At 40.5% G+C, this 17,041-nt stretch overlaps 1 protein-coding gene across 1 annotated transcript in view; it reads right to left on the bottom strand.

Annotated features, from left to right (window-relative positions):
• The window catches only part of ICK (intestinal cell (MAK-like) kinase), a gene marked incomplete at its 3' end in the record, with an annotated part of 33,910 nt that extends 17,938 nt beyond the window's left edge, over positions 1 to 15,972 (bottom strand). The window contains exons 1-4 of the mRNA XM_006893150.1: positions 15,857 to 15,972; positions 14,480 to 14,534; positions 8,838 to 8,959; positions 7,388 to 7,467 (exon numbers count right to left, since the gene is read on the bottom strand). Coding sequence (XP_006893212.1) covers positions 7,388 to 7,467; positions 8,838 to 8,959; positions 14,480 to 14,534; positions 15,857 to 15,957 — 358 coding nt within the window. The remainder of the gene's footprint in view (positions 1 to 7,387; positions 7,468 to 8,837; positions 8,960 to 14,479; positions 14,535 to 15,856) is intronic.
• Positions 15,973 to 17,041: the final 1,069 nt, after the last annotated feature.

Below are 17,041 nucleotides of genomic sequence, written 5' to 3' on the forward strand. Positions count from 1 at the left end.
GCATTAGCACGATTAAACAGCAGCATTAGATTAGATGAAAAGGTAGGTAGGAAGGTAGATAGGTAAGTAGATAGATAGATAGATGGATGAATGGATGAATGGATGGATAGATAGATAGATAGATGAATGGATCAATGGATAGAGAGAGAGAGAGAGAGATCTAATATATATATATACATACATATATACATAGATATCTATGTTGTTGATTGCTGTCAAGCCAAGCACGACTCATAGCGACCCTATGAACAAAAGGCCTGAAGACTTTTTATAACTATCATCATTTATCAAAGTTCATTGTTTCCAGAGGGGCATTGTTTAGGAAGTGGATGTCTATATCTATCTATCTATCTATCTATCTATCTATCTATCTATCTATCATCTATCTATCCATCCATCCTTTTTATTTCATTCGTTATTCTGCCACCGTGTATGTGCACAGATAAACAGATACAGACAGGACCAGAAAACAGTTACTGTCAAGTTGACTCATGTGATCCTCTGTGTTATCACAGTAGATTTTTAATAGCTTTTTTCTTTTTCAAGTAGATTCCCAGGCCTTTTTCTAGATTGCCTTGAACTACTGGTCTTTCAGTTAGTATCTGATTAAGTCAATGACTTGTATCACCAAAAGGACTCCAGAAATAGATATAGCTAATGGCCGTCCAGGGAACTCTGGTGGCCTAGTGGCAAGAAGCTGTGCTGCAATCCGGAAGGCATGCAGTTTGAGACCACCAGTTACTCTGTGGGAGAGGGATGGGTAATCTCTTCCTGAGCGATTAAACTGCCTCTGAAAATCCACAGGAGGGTCAGCTATGGGTTGGTTCTGACTCGACAGAACACAACAACAGCAATGGCCTTCCAAGCCATGGGGCTTTTCAGTTGCTTACTAATACAGTTAAAAATTAGACAATGAATAAGGATGAGAGATAAAGAATCGATGCCTTTGAGTGATAGTGTTGGAAAAAAAGAGTGTTAAATATCCCAACTACTGTCAAAAGAACAAACAAGTCTATTTTGAAGGAAGTGCAACCACAGTGCTCTTTAGAAGAAAAGATGGTGAAACTCTGTCTCACATACTTTGGGCATGCTGTCAGCAGAGGCCAGACCTTGGAAAAAGATATCACTCAGAAAGATGGAGAAATAGAGGAAGACCTTCTACAAAATGGGCTGGGACAGTGACTGTCTCAATGGGCTTTGGCATGGCAGAGAGGGTGAGGATGGCACAAGATGGACTCAAGAAGCAACAGGTAGGCTCAGATATGTGTTTTACGTAGGTTCACCAATGAGTCAAACTCAACTTGGAGGCAGCAAAAAACAATGGCCTTCCGTTTACCAAGTCCTTGAAGTGGCATAGGTCAAAGTATAGTAAACAAAATCTGTACTATGCATAAGGACCCAACTTGAGGTTGTTGATTCAGGACATGTAAACAATAATTTAGTGTTAATCAAGAATGGCCTTTAAAATAAAATTTGAAAAAATCTGATGCGAACAAATCTGGACGGCTTATTATGAGCCTAATTAAATAAAGATGATCAACGCCCACCAGAGTGGGCGATGTCTGCTCGGTGACTTGATATAACTGAGTCATTGTGTTTGGACTCTGTTCTTCAGAGCTCCCTACAGCTCCCAGGAAATCTGACTGTATGCTCTCATCTTGGAATTGGTTTAAGAATGTGTAAAGACACAAGCAGTTAAGAGTGGTCTTTTGTCAGTGCATCTACAAAGACTCCCACAATCCCGGAAAATACATGAACTGTGACACCATGATCTCTCTTGCTAGAAATTCAAAATATTGAAAACATTTCAATGAAAAAAAGAAATAGCAATAGCAGATACCATTTTCTTACCGAACAGATGGGAAAACTGAGTCAAGGGAGAGTGGTGGTGGATGAATTATTCAGAATCCTACAAAGAAATGTGTCACAACTGATATACTGGTAAGTGCTACTTTCCCCCTCCTAAGCTGCCTAGTTAAGTCTAGATTTGACTATGGCTAAATCCTGTGGTTTGGGACCCTCACTTCAGACTGATGCTGCATTTCTCGTTCTCCTTGGTTGTTGTTGTTCATTACTGTTGAGTTGATTCTCACTCATGGTGATTCCTGCGTGTAGCAAATCTAGCACACACCAGGGGGGTTTCTTGGTTATAATATTAATGGAACCAGACTGTTGGGTCTTTCCTTCTATAGTATCACTTGGTGGGTTTGAATCACTAATCTTAAGGTTACTGTCCAAATGCAAGCCATTTGCACTACCTGCAGACCTGTTCCCCCTTTGTTGTTGTTGTTAGGTGCCATTGAGTCAAGTATGACCTATGAACAGCCACCCTGAAACCTGTCCTATCCTGTGCCATCTGCGTCATCTTTGAGACATCAGAGCCCACTGCTGAAGTCATAGTGTCACTCTATCTTATTAAGATAGATTACTGACCCTCCATCTTTCCAAGCATGATGCCCTTCTCCAAGGAATAGCCTCACCTAGTTTCATGCTCAAAGAATAAAAGACGAAGTTCATCATCCCTGCCTCCAAAAAGCACTCTGGCCACACTCTTTCCAGGCCATATCTGTTTGTTCTTTTGGCAGTCCAGTTCCTTCTTTAGCTGGCCTAAATTATTGCTTCTAAATTTACGTGGCATTCCAGACACAAATCAGGATGGTTGCACAACTCAGAGAATGTAATCAATGCCACCGAATCATACATGTTGAACACGTTGAGGGTTGAGGTGGCGTATGGTTTGCTTCACATAGTCTCAACAAAATATAAGACCTTCACAAAATATACTATTTTCACAAGCATAACTTCTCACATAACGAGAAGCAACACAGCACAGTGATTAAGCGTGTGGACCAGTCAGACCGCCTGATTTCAAATCTGTTACACTTTGACTGGAAAATCACTTTCTCATCTCTGTGCATCTGTCTCCTCGGCTGTAAAGTGGGGACATAGCAGCATCTACCTTGTGGTGCTGTTTTGCAGGATTATATATGTTTGTGTTAAGATTCATAAGGTTGTTGGAGCAGCACCTGCTACATAGTCACCTTACAAGAGCTGGTCATTACTAGCAGTATCTCATTTTATCCTTCAATACCTGGTGAAGGGGGAAGCCAGACACGGCTCTATTTTTTTTTTTTTTTTGCAGAGAAGATTTAAGGGGTGTGCACCTAGTAACATGCATAGGACCTGCATAGGAGGAGGTGGCATTAGAACTTGGATCTAATGGGTCTCAGGATGGGTATGTGCACCCTTGATGTGTGCATTGCCACCCAAAACAATGTGCCTATGACTTCCTCGGAGCTTCTGATACAAAAGCACCCTTATAACCAGGTCATCTAGAGATCTTGTCATGGCAAAGGGCTGCTGCAGGAGGGACTTTCCTGTTTAAAACTGTTAGGCTTCCAGAAGACAGGAACAGACTTTCAATTTAACCTGAAGCACAGCAAGCCAGATGAGTAACAGAGGAGTTTTTTTCTTTCATGCTGGCAGAAAAGCGTGTTGTGCTTACTTTTTCATAAAAAACCCTCAGGCAAGGAAAACATTAGGCCACAATGAAGGCTTTCTCCCCTCTACTATTCTGTTCAGGATGAACCTGATCTAAATATAGAGAGGTAACAAAACGATTATTGAAATGTTATGCATTTGTGGAACACATCTTCCTGCTCTGGAAGCTGTGGTTTCACAGATATTACTGAATTTAAACCCACAGGGTTTTGTCCAGAAAGGCCACAGGTGAAATCTCTGAGTTAAAAATAGGGACAGCCATGCACAGAAGGGCAAAGGACTGTCTCAATGTCATGGGTGGTGAAACACAGAAGCAGAGAAGCACTTCTTGGGGCAAAGCATTAACCTTGAAATCAGCCAATGCATTTCTGATGTGACCTCCATGGTTAAGTGTGACCAGGAGATCTGTAAGGGCAGGTCAAGGATGCGGTGTGCAGCTTTGCATTCATGATTTAATTCCTGCAAAGTACATATGCTTGGCATTGCTCAACCAGAGCCATATTTTATTTCCCAGTAGGAGGAAAAGTACTCGGTGACATGAACTATGGCCATAGCAACTACCTGCAGCTCTGTTCAGTCCTCTCAAAGGATTCTACTCCCCATGGGCAGAGCTCACCTTCTCACAGTGAGACCGAGCAACCAGATGGGAGCCAGAAACTTGTAAGACAAATCTGTGAAATGCTTTCGATTATTTCTCCATTGTTGGAGAAAAGGAATAAAATGGAGTTTCTTGTGCATTTAATCAGAGTCAACTTGCTGCCACATGAAAAAAATCACAGTTTTCTAAAAATCTTCTTTGTCAATGAATCAATGAAATGAGATAAAGACCTGTAAATTCAGTATCCAGTACACCTACAATTAGCACTGTAATTTTTACCAATCTTTTCATTCTCTTGCTTCCTTTGAGGAAGACAGGTTTTGCCAGGGAGGCAGAATGAGCAGAAAAATCTGAGCTAATCTGTACTCTCACAATTTCTAGCAGTGTGATCTTTAGCACACAGTTAAGCCTCTCTGAATTTTAGTTTCCTTGTCTTTGAGATGAAGAGATACCATTTGTTCTTCTAGCTGGTAAGTTGTTATAGAATAAATAAAGTAACAGATGAAAGGCTGTTAAGTGCAAACTAGAACTGGGGACTTAAAATATTCAGGGGAGGCGGAAATAAAAAAGGATATTTGCTAATGGTAAAAGTGCTGGGGAAATGTTGGTTATAAAAGATGGTCTAACCTTCTTCTCCACAGACTCAATCTTCCCTCTCACTACTTCCATCCACTCTCCTCGTGACTGAGACACGTGAGGGAAACCCAGTAATTCAGAGTGTCCAAGAGTTGTATTGATATAATAGTACATAGATGCTAAAGCATTGCAATAAAAATGTATGCATGTGGGGTATGTGAGTAGGAGGATGAATGTACGTGTGTGCATGTGGGTGTTTGCATAAATAGAAAAAGAACTGGGAGACATGTGTACACAAATGTGTCTATTTGTGTACATGTATGGCTCTGTATGTGTGTGTGTGTGTATGTATATATACATACATACACACACACACACACTTTTTTTACACTTACGTTACAATTTTTTTCTTTCTTTTTTTTGTAAATAAAATTTTTATTTTATACAGGCTTACTTACAAAGTTCATATACATTGTTTTTCACACAGGATCTTGTATATATACATTGGTTAAGAATTACTAGATAAGGGAGCTCTGGTGGCCTAGTGGCAAGAAGCGGCACTGCAATCCCAGAGGTATGTGGTTTGAATCCACCAGATGCTCTGCTGGAGAAGGAGGGACAATCTCCTCCTGCATCAGTGAGATCCAATTTGATGGTATACACACAAAATAATAAAATAAAATTAAAAATAATTACTAGATAAGAGGCAGCAAGTTTTTTTCAGACAGTATCTAAGTCTTAGCCACCTCTGACGGCCTAGCCCATAGGGAGTTTCACTCCTAACCCAAAGGCTACGCCTATACCTCTCTGGCAATTTGAAACTACCGTCTAAAATCTTCCAGCAGCTGTGAGGAAGAAAGACAGGCAATCTCCTCCCATGTGATTTATAACTTCAGAAACCCAATGGAGGATCAGCTATGAATTGGTTCCTATTTGATGGCAGAGTTTTGTTTGTTCTATGTCTCATTAAAAGAAGGGAAAAGAGAGAGAGAGAAAGCTGAAGAATATCAATGTTCTCTTAGGTCCAGTACTAAACAATCAGAATTTCTATGGTCACTATTTGAAAATAAGCTAGTTGGCCTGTCTCTTCTGGGGACTCTTTTGATTTTACATCATTTCTTGTTTCCTGAGCTCTTAAATCTGATAAGTAACCCTTCTCCTCCTAGCTGTGTCTAATAAAATATAGCAGAAGTTTTTAGTGTTTGACAAACGTCACACTGCCCTGTCTGAATTCTGTGTCAAGAAAGGCTAAAGTATTGATTCTATCAGTGTCAGTTGAATCAGGGATATTTTTTACTAGAAATTAATTCATAGTTTGAATCTACTTTGCATAATGCTCTCTGATTGCTCTGTGCAGAAAGAGCCGGTTGGTAACCATCCACATATACTAGGCCACATGCTGCTGTGACCAGCATCTCAGGTCAAGGTCTTTTCTAGTCACTGCCAATTTGCATCAAATCCGCACTGACTGTATTGACAGAGGGCTTCAACCCAGCCTCTTTAATGGGGAGGGAAACTCATTTGTTGGTGCATTAGACTGAGGGTAAAAGGATTTCTGCTCATGTAAAACCAAGTGCCTCACCCTTCTGTCTATATGTTCCAGTGACCTCCTGAAGTGACTGCAGCTTCCACTTGTAAATATGTCCATCCAGGCAGCTCTGTGTTCACAAAAAAATATAAATCCCTATCAGGGCCCGTGCCTAGCTACTAATAAAATCTAGTGATGCTTTTGATCCTTGCAGGAGAATGTAATCACAACACACTGCTTCTCAATACCTTTCCAAAGCTGAGCTGAGAAAAAACAAGAGTGATGGAGGATTTCCTGAATGGTATGCAGCCATCTGCTCCTCTGGATATTCTAAATCTCCCCCCGGATTAACCAGACCAACCCTCGAGCAAATCATACCAGGCCCCAGCAGAACGATTCTCTCTGATCAGTCTCTTACATTGAGAGCTGTGATATGTGTAACCTGTCACTGTGTTTACAAGGCAGTCATGTTACATACAGGCCCCTCCAAGAGGATCCATACGAGAAAACATATCTCCAGTTTTGGCATCATGAATAATATTACTACTTCTGCTTCTCTTGGGCAACTTATCTACTTTGACCTAGAGGTGAAAGCAACTTCCAGCAAGCTCAGAATGAAGTGTGTGGCCTGGGATTTTGTGTGTTTAAAATCTTCTGGCATGTGTTTTGAAAGTTAACCTCATTCCTGGCTACATCACATCATATTTTTCCTCTCCTCTTTCTTTTAATCATTATTATTTTTTAAATTTTCTTTTCCAGTGTCACATAAACCCTGCTGAGCCCCTTTTCCACCCTTCTGAAACAAGATGCAGTATATTTAAATAATGAGAAGCCATGGTAAGGGTGTTAGTCAATAAAGGAGCACATGAGCAATTTCTTTGGATGCTAATCTTTGCTTTCTCTTCATGACACCAACTAAAGGTCAGAACTAATTCTTGGCTCTATAACCAACAACCTGGATGTTAAAGTCTAAAGAATAAAAATACATAGGCACATTATAATAATGAGAGAAACTCAGAAATCAAGTTACACAAGATGATATAGTCTACAATCTATTGTTCTAGTTTTCAACAATCCTATCTTTTCTGAGTATCAATCACAAAAGGCAGGGATGCCGCCTACACCTTCTACCTGGTGAGGAAATTTGCTGCCACTCAAAAGAACAATACCCACGAATCACCTACCGTGTTTATGAATAAATGCCAGTCCCTGCAGTATCTGGTACATGATATTCCTGATGGCCGACTCAGGGAACAGCTTATTTCTGTGGGAGGGAGAGAAAATGTTAAAAGTTACAAATTTGGGTTTAACCACCCCCCACCTTGATTTTAGTTCTTTCAATTGTATAGAGTAAGAAAAGAAGAAAACATTTTCATACATGCTAATCATTAATTTCATCTTTTGGTATAAAGAACAAAGAAAGAAGAAGGAAAAAAAAACCCAACTCACAAATCATCATTTATCCTCACAAGAAAACAGCTTTACAAACACCAGATACACTCAACTACGAACAAAGAAGATGATACATTTTATAGTAAAGGGAGGGAAAAAATTATTTCCATATATCATATGCAAATCTAAAAATTTTCTCTCCCAGTAATATAGCCTAAACTTTTTTTTTTAATTTTATTATTTTTGTGTGAGTGTACCGTCAAATCAGATCTGACTGGTACAGGAGGAGATTGTCTCTCCTTTACCGGCAGAGCGTCTGGTGGATTTGAACCGTGTGCCTCGGGGATTGTAGTTGCAGCTCCTTGCCACTAGGCCACCAGAGCTCCCCAGCCTAAACTTTAAAAAATATTTCTGTGGAGAAAACTTGAAGCCTTTTGGGAATGAAGGCATATTGAATATAATGGACAATAACATTTTTGCCCTGGGTGGGAAAATCACACAGCTTTACTGTTGTTATTGACAATGGAGACCATACTTGTTCAGTAACATCACTCAGGAAGATGCTACAGATGACACTCATTTTGCCACCAAGAAGCTTTACATGGTTCACTTTTAAAGTTCAAAATTACCATGCCCCCCGTAAATGGATTAGACTCTTCTTCCTGAAAGGCAAGCCTCCAGCATGGTGGCAAGAGAGGAATGAAAATAAACTTGGAAGATTCCAATAGTGATCTCAAAAAAATGATACTACACACACTTCTGACTAGTCACTCTGCCCACACTTGCTTGTGTGAATCTCGAGCTGCAGAGTGTGCTAAACGCTGAGCTGCTTGGGGAAATATCCCCGTAAGCTTGAAAACAGCTGGCATGAAACTACAGCAGAACCTATGAGAGCTAGAAGACAACAGGGCAGCTTTGGCTTTTCCAAGTCTTGCAAGCTTTCTAGCTTTCACAGGGTGCAATCCACTTTCCCATTGCTCATTTTTACTGACAACTAGTTATACCATTCTTCTCTGACAGGCTCTTGCCTCTCAGGGTCTAATTTTTACAGGATTTACTGTAGCTGTTAAGAAAAATATCATACGACCTTAGTAGAAGAAAGCTGAACCCGGACCTTCATTTAATGGGCAAATTCAAATGACAAAGCTGGAGTGACATAACCATTAAATAATTACACAAAATCTTGGGGGACTATAGCAAGCATCCTTTTTGAAACATTTCTAAGACACTGTCAAACTGTACCTTTCTTTAATGAGCTGGTAAAGGTTTTCTTTCATGTACTCAAAAATAAAATAAAGATGATCATTTTCCCTGATGACTTCTTTCAATTTTACTATGTTGGCATGGTTGAGCTTCTTTAAGGACTGAAATACAAAGAAGAACACCATGAGAGAAAAATCTGCTGTTGGAAAAAGAAAAGTGACCCCACATCTGTTTAGAAACAGAATCCCAGCAATGCTATTCACCCATGACACAATGCATATTTCATTGGCAAATTTAATAAACAGTACTTTCTGGAATCAATGTTAACTCGATGCAGAAAAGCTGACATGGCTAACTGATTCAAGAGGGTCAGCACTTCATCATTACCTTGCTGTCCACTCCATGTACCAGTGGGCTATTTTTGGCTTGTCCCTGCCCAATCACAGAGTTCATACTAGGACAGTGGCCAGAGGGGAGCCAATAAAAGAAGCTGAGGCTTTCATTTTCTGGTGCTGGAGTAGGCAGCAGCTTTGGGGTGAGATCACCAGCTAACGGTCACCAGGCATCGTCAACTGGGGAGTGTTCAAAAAGACTGACAAAGATGACCTGATGCTCTGAAATTCTGACTTCCCATCTGTCCATATGTGTCCATGATCCATGCACGCTCCTCCTTACAAAGGGAAGTTTAATTACACAGGAGGTGCTCACGAAGGAGGAATCCCACTGAGAAGCCCCTGACGTGGGATGAGAACCCTCCCCCCCCCATCTGCTTCTGAGAAAAGCAAAGGCAAAGAGGGGATGAGGACAAGGGCTCTGAGAACTTCACGGAAGCTCTATAATTATCTGTCTTTCCTACCACATCTGCATTTCCCTCTTCTTACAACATAGAGCATAGTCCTGTGCATTATTGTGTGTCTACATCACCAGTGGTATGGATACAGAGCCTAGTCTATTGGATCTGTAAGCAGCAACCTAATTTGTGTGCAGTGGCCAAAGGAATGCACACGTCTGTTTGCTCACGAGGCAGGTTCCTGATTGATCAGATTTTGATGGGCCCAGTCCTTCACAGGAGCCTCAGAACTTTTCCTAGCAGGGTGAGCTCTCTAGCTCAAATGACCACCCCTCCCAGAGGAACGAAGTCAGTGACAGCACTGGCGATAAGTTGTCTTTATCTCTCATTTGCAAAGAACATCCCCTTTTATGAAACAAACAAACAAATGTTTGCAGATATGAGAATGTTAAACAAATATCAAAATCTGGAAGGAAACAGCCTAGGATCAGAACAGGGGAATTGTGGAAAGGGATCAGGTTACTTCAAGCAGCTGGGAAGAGAGAAGAAATACAGTCAGCAAATGAGAACAAAGTAAGCCTCTTGTGATACCTTTTCTCCCACAAGACAAGCTTCTGGCAGGAGCTATTCTGCACAACTTGCCAGATCGTTCTAGAATGATGCAACCAGTCTGATAACTTTTTTTTGGTTAGATTCCTGGCTCTCTCTGAGCAATAAACACAAGCCCTGCTGAACTTGTCTAGCCCATCTTGGAGGCTTTCTGGTTGCTGCTATCTTTTCTTCCTATCTGCTTGAAAGGCATCACAAGCAAGAGCTGAAATGTCCAGGGGGTGAGGAGCTTACAGGCAAATCTACAGAGAGGAAAATGAAGTATGTTTTAAAAATGTTCAAGACGAGAATTCTCGGTAGAGAGTCGAGTTTGCCTTCAGGTCCAGACCCGAATCATTAGCCCCAGGGTCCGAGATCTTGCTTCTATAAGAGATTTATGGGTGATAAAGTCTTTGTACTTCCTGAAATATTTCAGTGAGGATCAATTCTTTTGCTACAGTGACTCTGTGTATTCTCTCTACTTTTGGCATTGCCCGTATCATTCAATATTTTGCCCATAGCATTCCTAAGTATTGCAATTTGAGGCTTGATTTTTTTCCCCTCCTTATTTCAGTTTGAAAAATGCTGAGTAAGCGCTTCCTTTCTTATTCCCCAATTCTAGGTCTCTGCACATTCCGTCATAGAAATGTGCTTTGGCTTCCTAAGCTGCCTTTTGAAATCTTTTGTGCAGCTCTCTTATTCCAGCCTCTCTTCCCTTTGCTTTGGCTTCTCAGCACTTTATTGTAATTTTCAGGATCTCTCTGACATCCATTTTGGTGGTTTTCTTTCTCCTCTAGTTTTTTAATGACCTTTTGCTCTTTTCATGAATGATATCCTTAATGTCCTCCCACAACTCATCTGACCCTTGATCACTGGTGTTCAGTGCTTCAAATATATTCTTAAGATGATGACACCACCTAGCCTCCTGAAAATGAGGAGGACTTGAAGCACCTGTGCAAAAGCAGAAGATGAAATACTACACAGCCTTCAGTATGGATTGCACCTCAACGTCAAGAAAACAAAAATATTCACCACTGGACCAATAGGCAGTATCATGTCAGATTGAGAAAAGGTTGAAATCATCAACAACTTCATCTTATGTGGATATATAATCAATACACTTGATATCAGCAATCAGGAGATCAGATGTATTGACTGGTAAAGTCTGTAGTTAAGGACCTTTCCTAATTATTGAGGAGCAATGATGTCAGTTTAAAGATTGAGGTGTGCCTGATTCAGGCCATGGTCTTTTCCATCACTTGCTATCCATGCATCTGAGAGCTGGACAATGAAAAAGGATGACAGAAGAGGAACTGATGTCCTTGAGCTGTGATGTTGGAGAAGAGTACTGACTATCCCATAGACTAACAAAAGAACAAATAGCTATGTCTTGAAGAAAGAGCAGCCAGAGTGCTCCTCGGGGAAAAAAAATGATGAACCTTTATCTCACATACTTTGGGCATATTCCTTGGAGAGGGACATCATACTTGGAAAAGTGGAGGAAGGGTGAAGGAGAAAAAAGGTGGATTGACACAGTGACTGTAGCAAACAGCTTGAGTGTGTCAGAGATTGTGAGGACAGCACAGGATAGGACAAGGGACAGATCTGTTGTTCATACGGTCACTAAGAATTGTACGTGACTCAATGGCACCTAGCAACAAAGTCTTTGTAAGTGCAATAGGATAAGAATTCATCTTGTGTGAGAAATTTTATTTGGTTCACTTTACAGAAATGCATTTCCAGGAAGAAAGTATCTCATTTTGATTCAGAAAAAGTTTGCATGAAACAGTCAACATTTATCCAAAAGCAATGATGAAAAAGCAAGGGGAAGCTGGAGTAATAGAATAAAAATTATGAGAATGCTGACATATAAAAATTGTAAATAATATAGCACAGAACAATGTGTATAAAAATTATTAAAGGAGAAGCTTATTTACTGATGAGTTTTCACTGAAAACACAATGAAACAAACATTTTTAGTAAAAAAAAGTTTGCAAAGGAGATAAATGTTTTCTAGTAAAAGTAGTTATTGTTCACCACAACAAGGTAAAGGTAAATAATCCAATAGAAAAATGGGCACAGGATATGAACAAACACTTCACCAAAGAAGACATTCAGATGGCTAACAAGCACATGAAGAAATGTTCAAAATCCCTAGCTCTAAGAGAGATGCAAATCAAAACAACTATGAGATATCATCTCACCCCAGTCAGAATAGCAAAATTTAACAGAACAGCAAGCAACAAATGCTGGCGAGGTTGTGGAGAAACTGGAAACCTTATTCACTGTTGGTGGAAGTGTAAAATGGTGCAACCACTGTGGAAGACGGTACGGCGCTTTCTCAAAAAGTTGCAAATAGAGATACCATTTGACCCAGCAATTCCACTACTAGGAATATACCCCAAAGAGACCATAACTGACATCCAAGCAGATATATGCACACCCTTGTTTATTGCAGCTTTGTTCACAATAGCAAGGAGTTGGAAATAACCTAAGTGATAACCTAAGTGCCCATCAACAAATGAATGGATAGAGAAGCTGTGGTATATTCACACAATAGAATACTATGATGCATTAAAAAACAAGGAACTCATGCAATGTTATTAAAAATGGGTGACCCTGGAGGACATTATGCTGAGTGAAGTATGTCAGTCACAGAAGGACAAATACTGCATGGTGCCACTGTTGTAAAACAGGACTGACATGGGGTTGGGAGGAAACTGAGAAAGATGAGTTCAATAATGTATACTGCATTGAAACAGATGAGAGAGAAAACTATTTAAAAGGGATATGTGATTAGGTATTTTTGTCATGACAGGAGTCCAGAATGATGGCTTCATAGTGGAATGGACCTGGTGGGGGGAGGGATTGTAAAACGATGAAATAGTTTTTCTTTTACTTTTACAAGAGGGTAGTGTACTAGGGGGCGAGGGCTGGGAGGGAAGAAAAGTGTAACAATGAATGATTGGAAATCCAAAGTCTCTGTAAATTTTCATTGAAATTCATAATAAATTAAAAAAAAACCCAAAAGTTGTTGTTGTTATGTGTCATTGAGTCATCTGTGACTCACAAAGACCCTATGTACAATAGCTCTGACATCTGCCATATCCTGAACCAATCACATTGTCCTGACATACCTACCCCTATTTATTCCAGTTACTTTGTCAATCCATCTCATCCAGGGTCTTCCTCTCCTGCACTGTCCCTCCATCCTCCCAAGCATGATGTTCTTCTCCAGGGACTGGTCCCTCCAGGCCACATGCTCAAAGTATGTAAGACAGTTTCAAAATCCTTGTCTTTAAGGAGCAAGATAGTTTCACCCTCTCCAGGATAATTCTGTTTGTTCTCTTGGCAGTCCATGGTAAGTTCAATACTCTTTTCCAGCACGACAACTCAAAGGCATTGATTCTTCTTTTGTCAACTTTGGTCACTGTTCAGTTCTCTGATGCACTGCAAGTAATTACAAAGCCCATGGCCTGAATTAGGTGTACCTTAGTCTCCAGAATGGCATCATTGCTCTTTAGCACTTTTGAGAGGTCCCTGACAGCAGACTTTCCCAGAGCAATTCGTCATTTGCTATCTTGACTGCTTGTGCCAAGAATGTCAACTGTGGAGGTGAGGAAGCTTAAATTATTAACAACCTCAATTTCTTCTCCATCCTTTATGGTGCTGCCAATTGGCCCATTGGTGAGAATCTCTGTCTTTTTTACGTCGACCTTCAATCCAAACTGCAGACTATAGTCTTTGACCTTCTTCAGCAAACACTCCTGGTCCTCCTCAGTTTCAGCAAGAAAGGTTGTGTCATCTGCATAACGAAGATTACTGATGAATCTTTCTCTAATCCTGACACCACATTCCTTCTCATAAAGTTCTCTTCCTGAATTATTGGTTCCATATATAGATTGAAAGGGTATATAGAGAGGATGCATCACTGATGTACTCTTTTCCCAATTTTGAACCATGCAGTGTTTCCTTGCTCTGTTCTGACAACTGTTTCCTGGTCCAGGTATAGGTTTCACATGAGTACAATCAAGGGTTCTGGGATTCCCATTCTTCTCAAGGTTAGCCATGGTTTGCTGTGATCCACACAGTCAAACACTTTTGCGCAGTCAATGAAACACAGACAGATACTCCTCTGGCACTCTTTACTTTCAGCCAAGCATACTCATTAATATAATAACATAGTAATCTATTTTCATCTATAAACCAGTGCTACCATCTGTCCCCTTTTGTTCATTTGTAAACAAATTTAAATGGAATAAATTTTAATACATAAATTATTCTCTGGTGTATTAATAAATACCTTAACCTCCCGAAGGTTCATGCATTCCTCCCAGGAATAAAACTTTCTTTTCATTCTAAGAGAAAAAGAAACAAGAGTATGGTTATTTCCAGTAACAAGTTCAACTTTACATTTTTAAAAATTTTTTTAAGAAATATTTTAATGAACTCAGCAACTGATTTGAAGATTTGTTAAATGTCACAACTATACTTCTCAACTTTACATTTTTAAAATGCCTCAATTCATTTGAGACCCTAACACAGGGCCAACATCGTGATGACACTCTTAGGAGAGATTCTGAAGCCGAGCATGCAGCTAAGACATGTCCTGATTCCTAGTTCAACAGAAACTGTTGAGATTAACAAACGTGTTGTTTTAAGTCAGCAGGTTTTAGGATAATCCGTTATGCAGCAGCATATAATCTATATAAAGGGTTTGGGCTCACATAGCAAAGGGCAAATAGGCCAGAGTGGAAGGAATCAATGTTTACCAGACTACCACACATGCAAATGACCCAGTCTCTGAAATTCACCCAGCCTCAGTTTCCTCTCCTGTAAAATGAGGTTCCTTTATTCTGCCCGTTACCACCTTATAATATGAGAGAGAGAAAAAAACCCTCAAACTCATTGCTGTTGAGTCAGAACTGGCCCATAACATAACTGACACTCCAGCAGATTTTCAGAGGCTTTAAATCACCCAGGAGAAGACTGCCTCTCTTTCTCACACAGAACAGCAGGTGGATTCAAACCACAGTGTAACTCCACACACACTAGGCCACCAGAGGTCCCTCAGAATATAAGAATCAATCAGGAAAAGTTGTTGTTGTTGTTAGGTGACATTGTATTGAGTATGACTCATAGCGACCCTATGAATAAAAGATCTGAACCCTGTTCTATCCTGTGCCATTCTCACACTTCCTGACACAAAGGAGCCCATTACTGCAATGACCATGTCCATTCACCTTGTTGAGGGTCTTCCTCTTCTTTGCTGACCCTCCACCTTTCACAGAATTATGTCTTTCTCCAAGGAACAGCCCCTCTTAGCAACATGCCCAAAGTATGTGAGGTGAAGCCTCCTCATTCTTGTCTCCAAAGAGTACTCTAGTTGCACCCTTTCCAAGACAACTGTTTGTTCTCTCGGCTGACCAGGGGATGCTCAGATACTACTAGATGCAAAGTAGTAACTCTAAAGTGAGAATGTTTTTAAGACATCATTGTAGTAGTTATCATTTCATCCAAAAAATCAATTATCTATAGTTTGCCATGCCTCCTACTCACTCTTTTTCCCCCTATCACTCTTTTTTAGAAAGTTTCCAAAGACAGGGAATGGGAAGCGTCGTGTCAATGCCTACAATAGCTTGTTCGAAATCATCTCATGAGCATGAAGGCTAAAACTTACTTTTTAATGGCAATCAGTTCCCCGGTCTCGATGCTTCTCCCCAGCAAGACAGAGCCGTAGGTTCCATCCCCAAGCTGCCTGATCGTTGTGTATCTATTCATGGTGTGCCAGCTCAGGCCGCTCTCTCATCTCAGGGCCGTGGGGGTGCCGTCCTGCAGTGGAAGCAGGCCTCCCCGGAGTGTAACCAGATTTTTCGGTGGCAGCACCAGCACAAGGTATTCAAGACAACGCAACTGTCTCCCAAATACATATTTTCAAAGATCAGCCTTCTGCCTGCAGAGGAAAATGGAACAAAGATAAATGCTTTAAGCCCGTTTTGAGTTGTGGGCTACTTGTCATTGTATAATCAAAATTAGAAGTCAGCAAACTACAACCTATGAATCAAACCAGCCCATTGAATTTTTAAAAAAAAAATGACTGTGTTTGAGTGGAACACAAAGTGACATGCATTTATATATTGCCTATGGCTACTTTGGAACTACAACAGCAGGGCTGAATAACTGTGACAAAGATAATACGGCCCACAAAGCTTAAAATATTTACTATCTATCTGGCTCTTCAGGAAAAACTCCAGTCTAAATAGCGTTCTTTTCCAATCTTTTGAAACGAAAACTAGAAACACCATGCTTGCAGAGTGCATTTGTCACTCGCTCAGAAATAAGTCAGCTCCAATTCAGTGCTATTCTCCTGACAAGTCATTCTAGGTAAACCCTGAATGAGAACTCTGCTCCGTGCAGAAAGCTGCCTTGCTCAGAGAATCTGTACTCAGCATAATTTGCTCTAAGCAATTTTGCTACAATTAGCACTGTAAACAAAGACAGTCTAAAGATGCTAAAATTAAAGTTCCCCTAATAAGGACCTTATTAATATGAGTTCCATAAACTATTTGTGGCTAAGCGTCAACAGTACTATTTTGACAACATAATCATAAGCTAAACAATCAACTAGCAATTTCAGGACTCCTGTGATAGATGTGCCTTTTTAAGTCATTCAGATGGTTTGTTGTTGTTATGTGTCATCAAGTCGCTTGCGACTCACAGCGACCCTATGTACAACAGCCCTAAACCCTGCTCTATTCTGTGCCAATTGCACTGCCTCTGACACGCCCATCCCGATTACCCCAGTCACCGAATCAATCCATCTCATAGAGGGTCTTCCCCTCCTGCGCTGTCCCTCCACCCTCCC

This window comes from Elephantulus edwardii, unplaced genomic scaffold (assembly GCF_000299155.1).
Source record: "Elephantulus edwardii isolate Elephantulus edwardi_28Jun2011 unplaced genomic scaffold, EleEdw1.0 scaffold00124, whole genome shotgun sequence".
In the NCBI taxonomy this organism is placed as follows: Eukaryota; Metazoa; Chordata; class Mammalia; order Macroscelidea; family Macroscelididae; genus Elephantulus; species Elephantulus edwardii.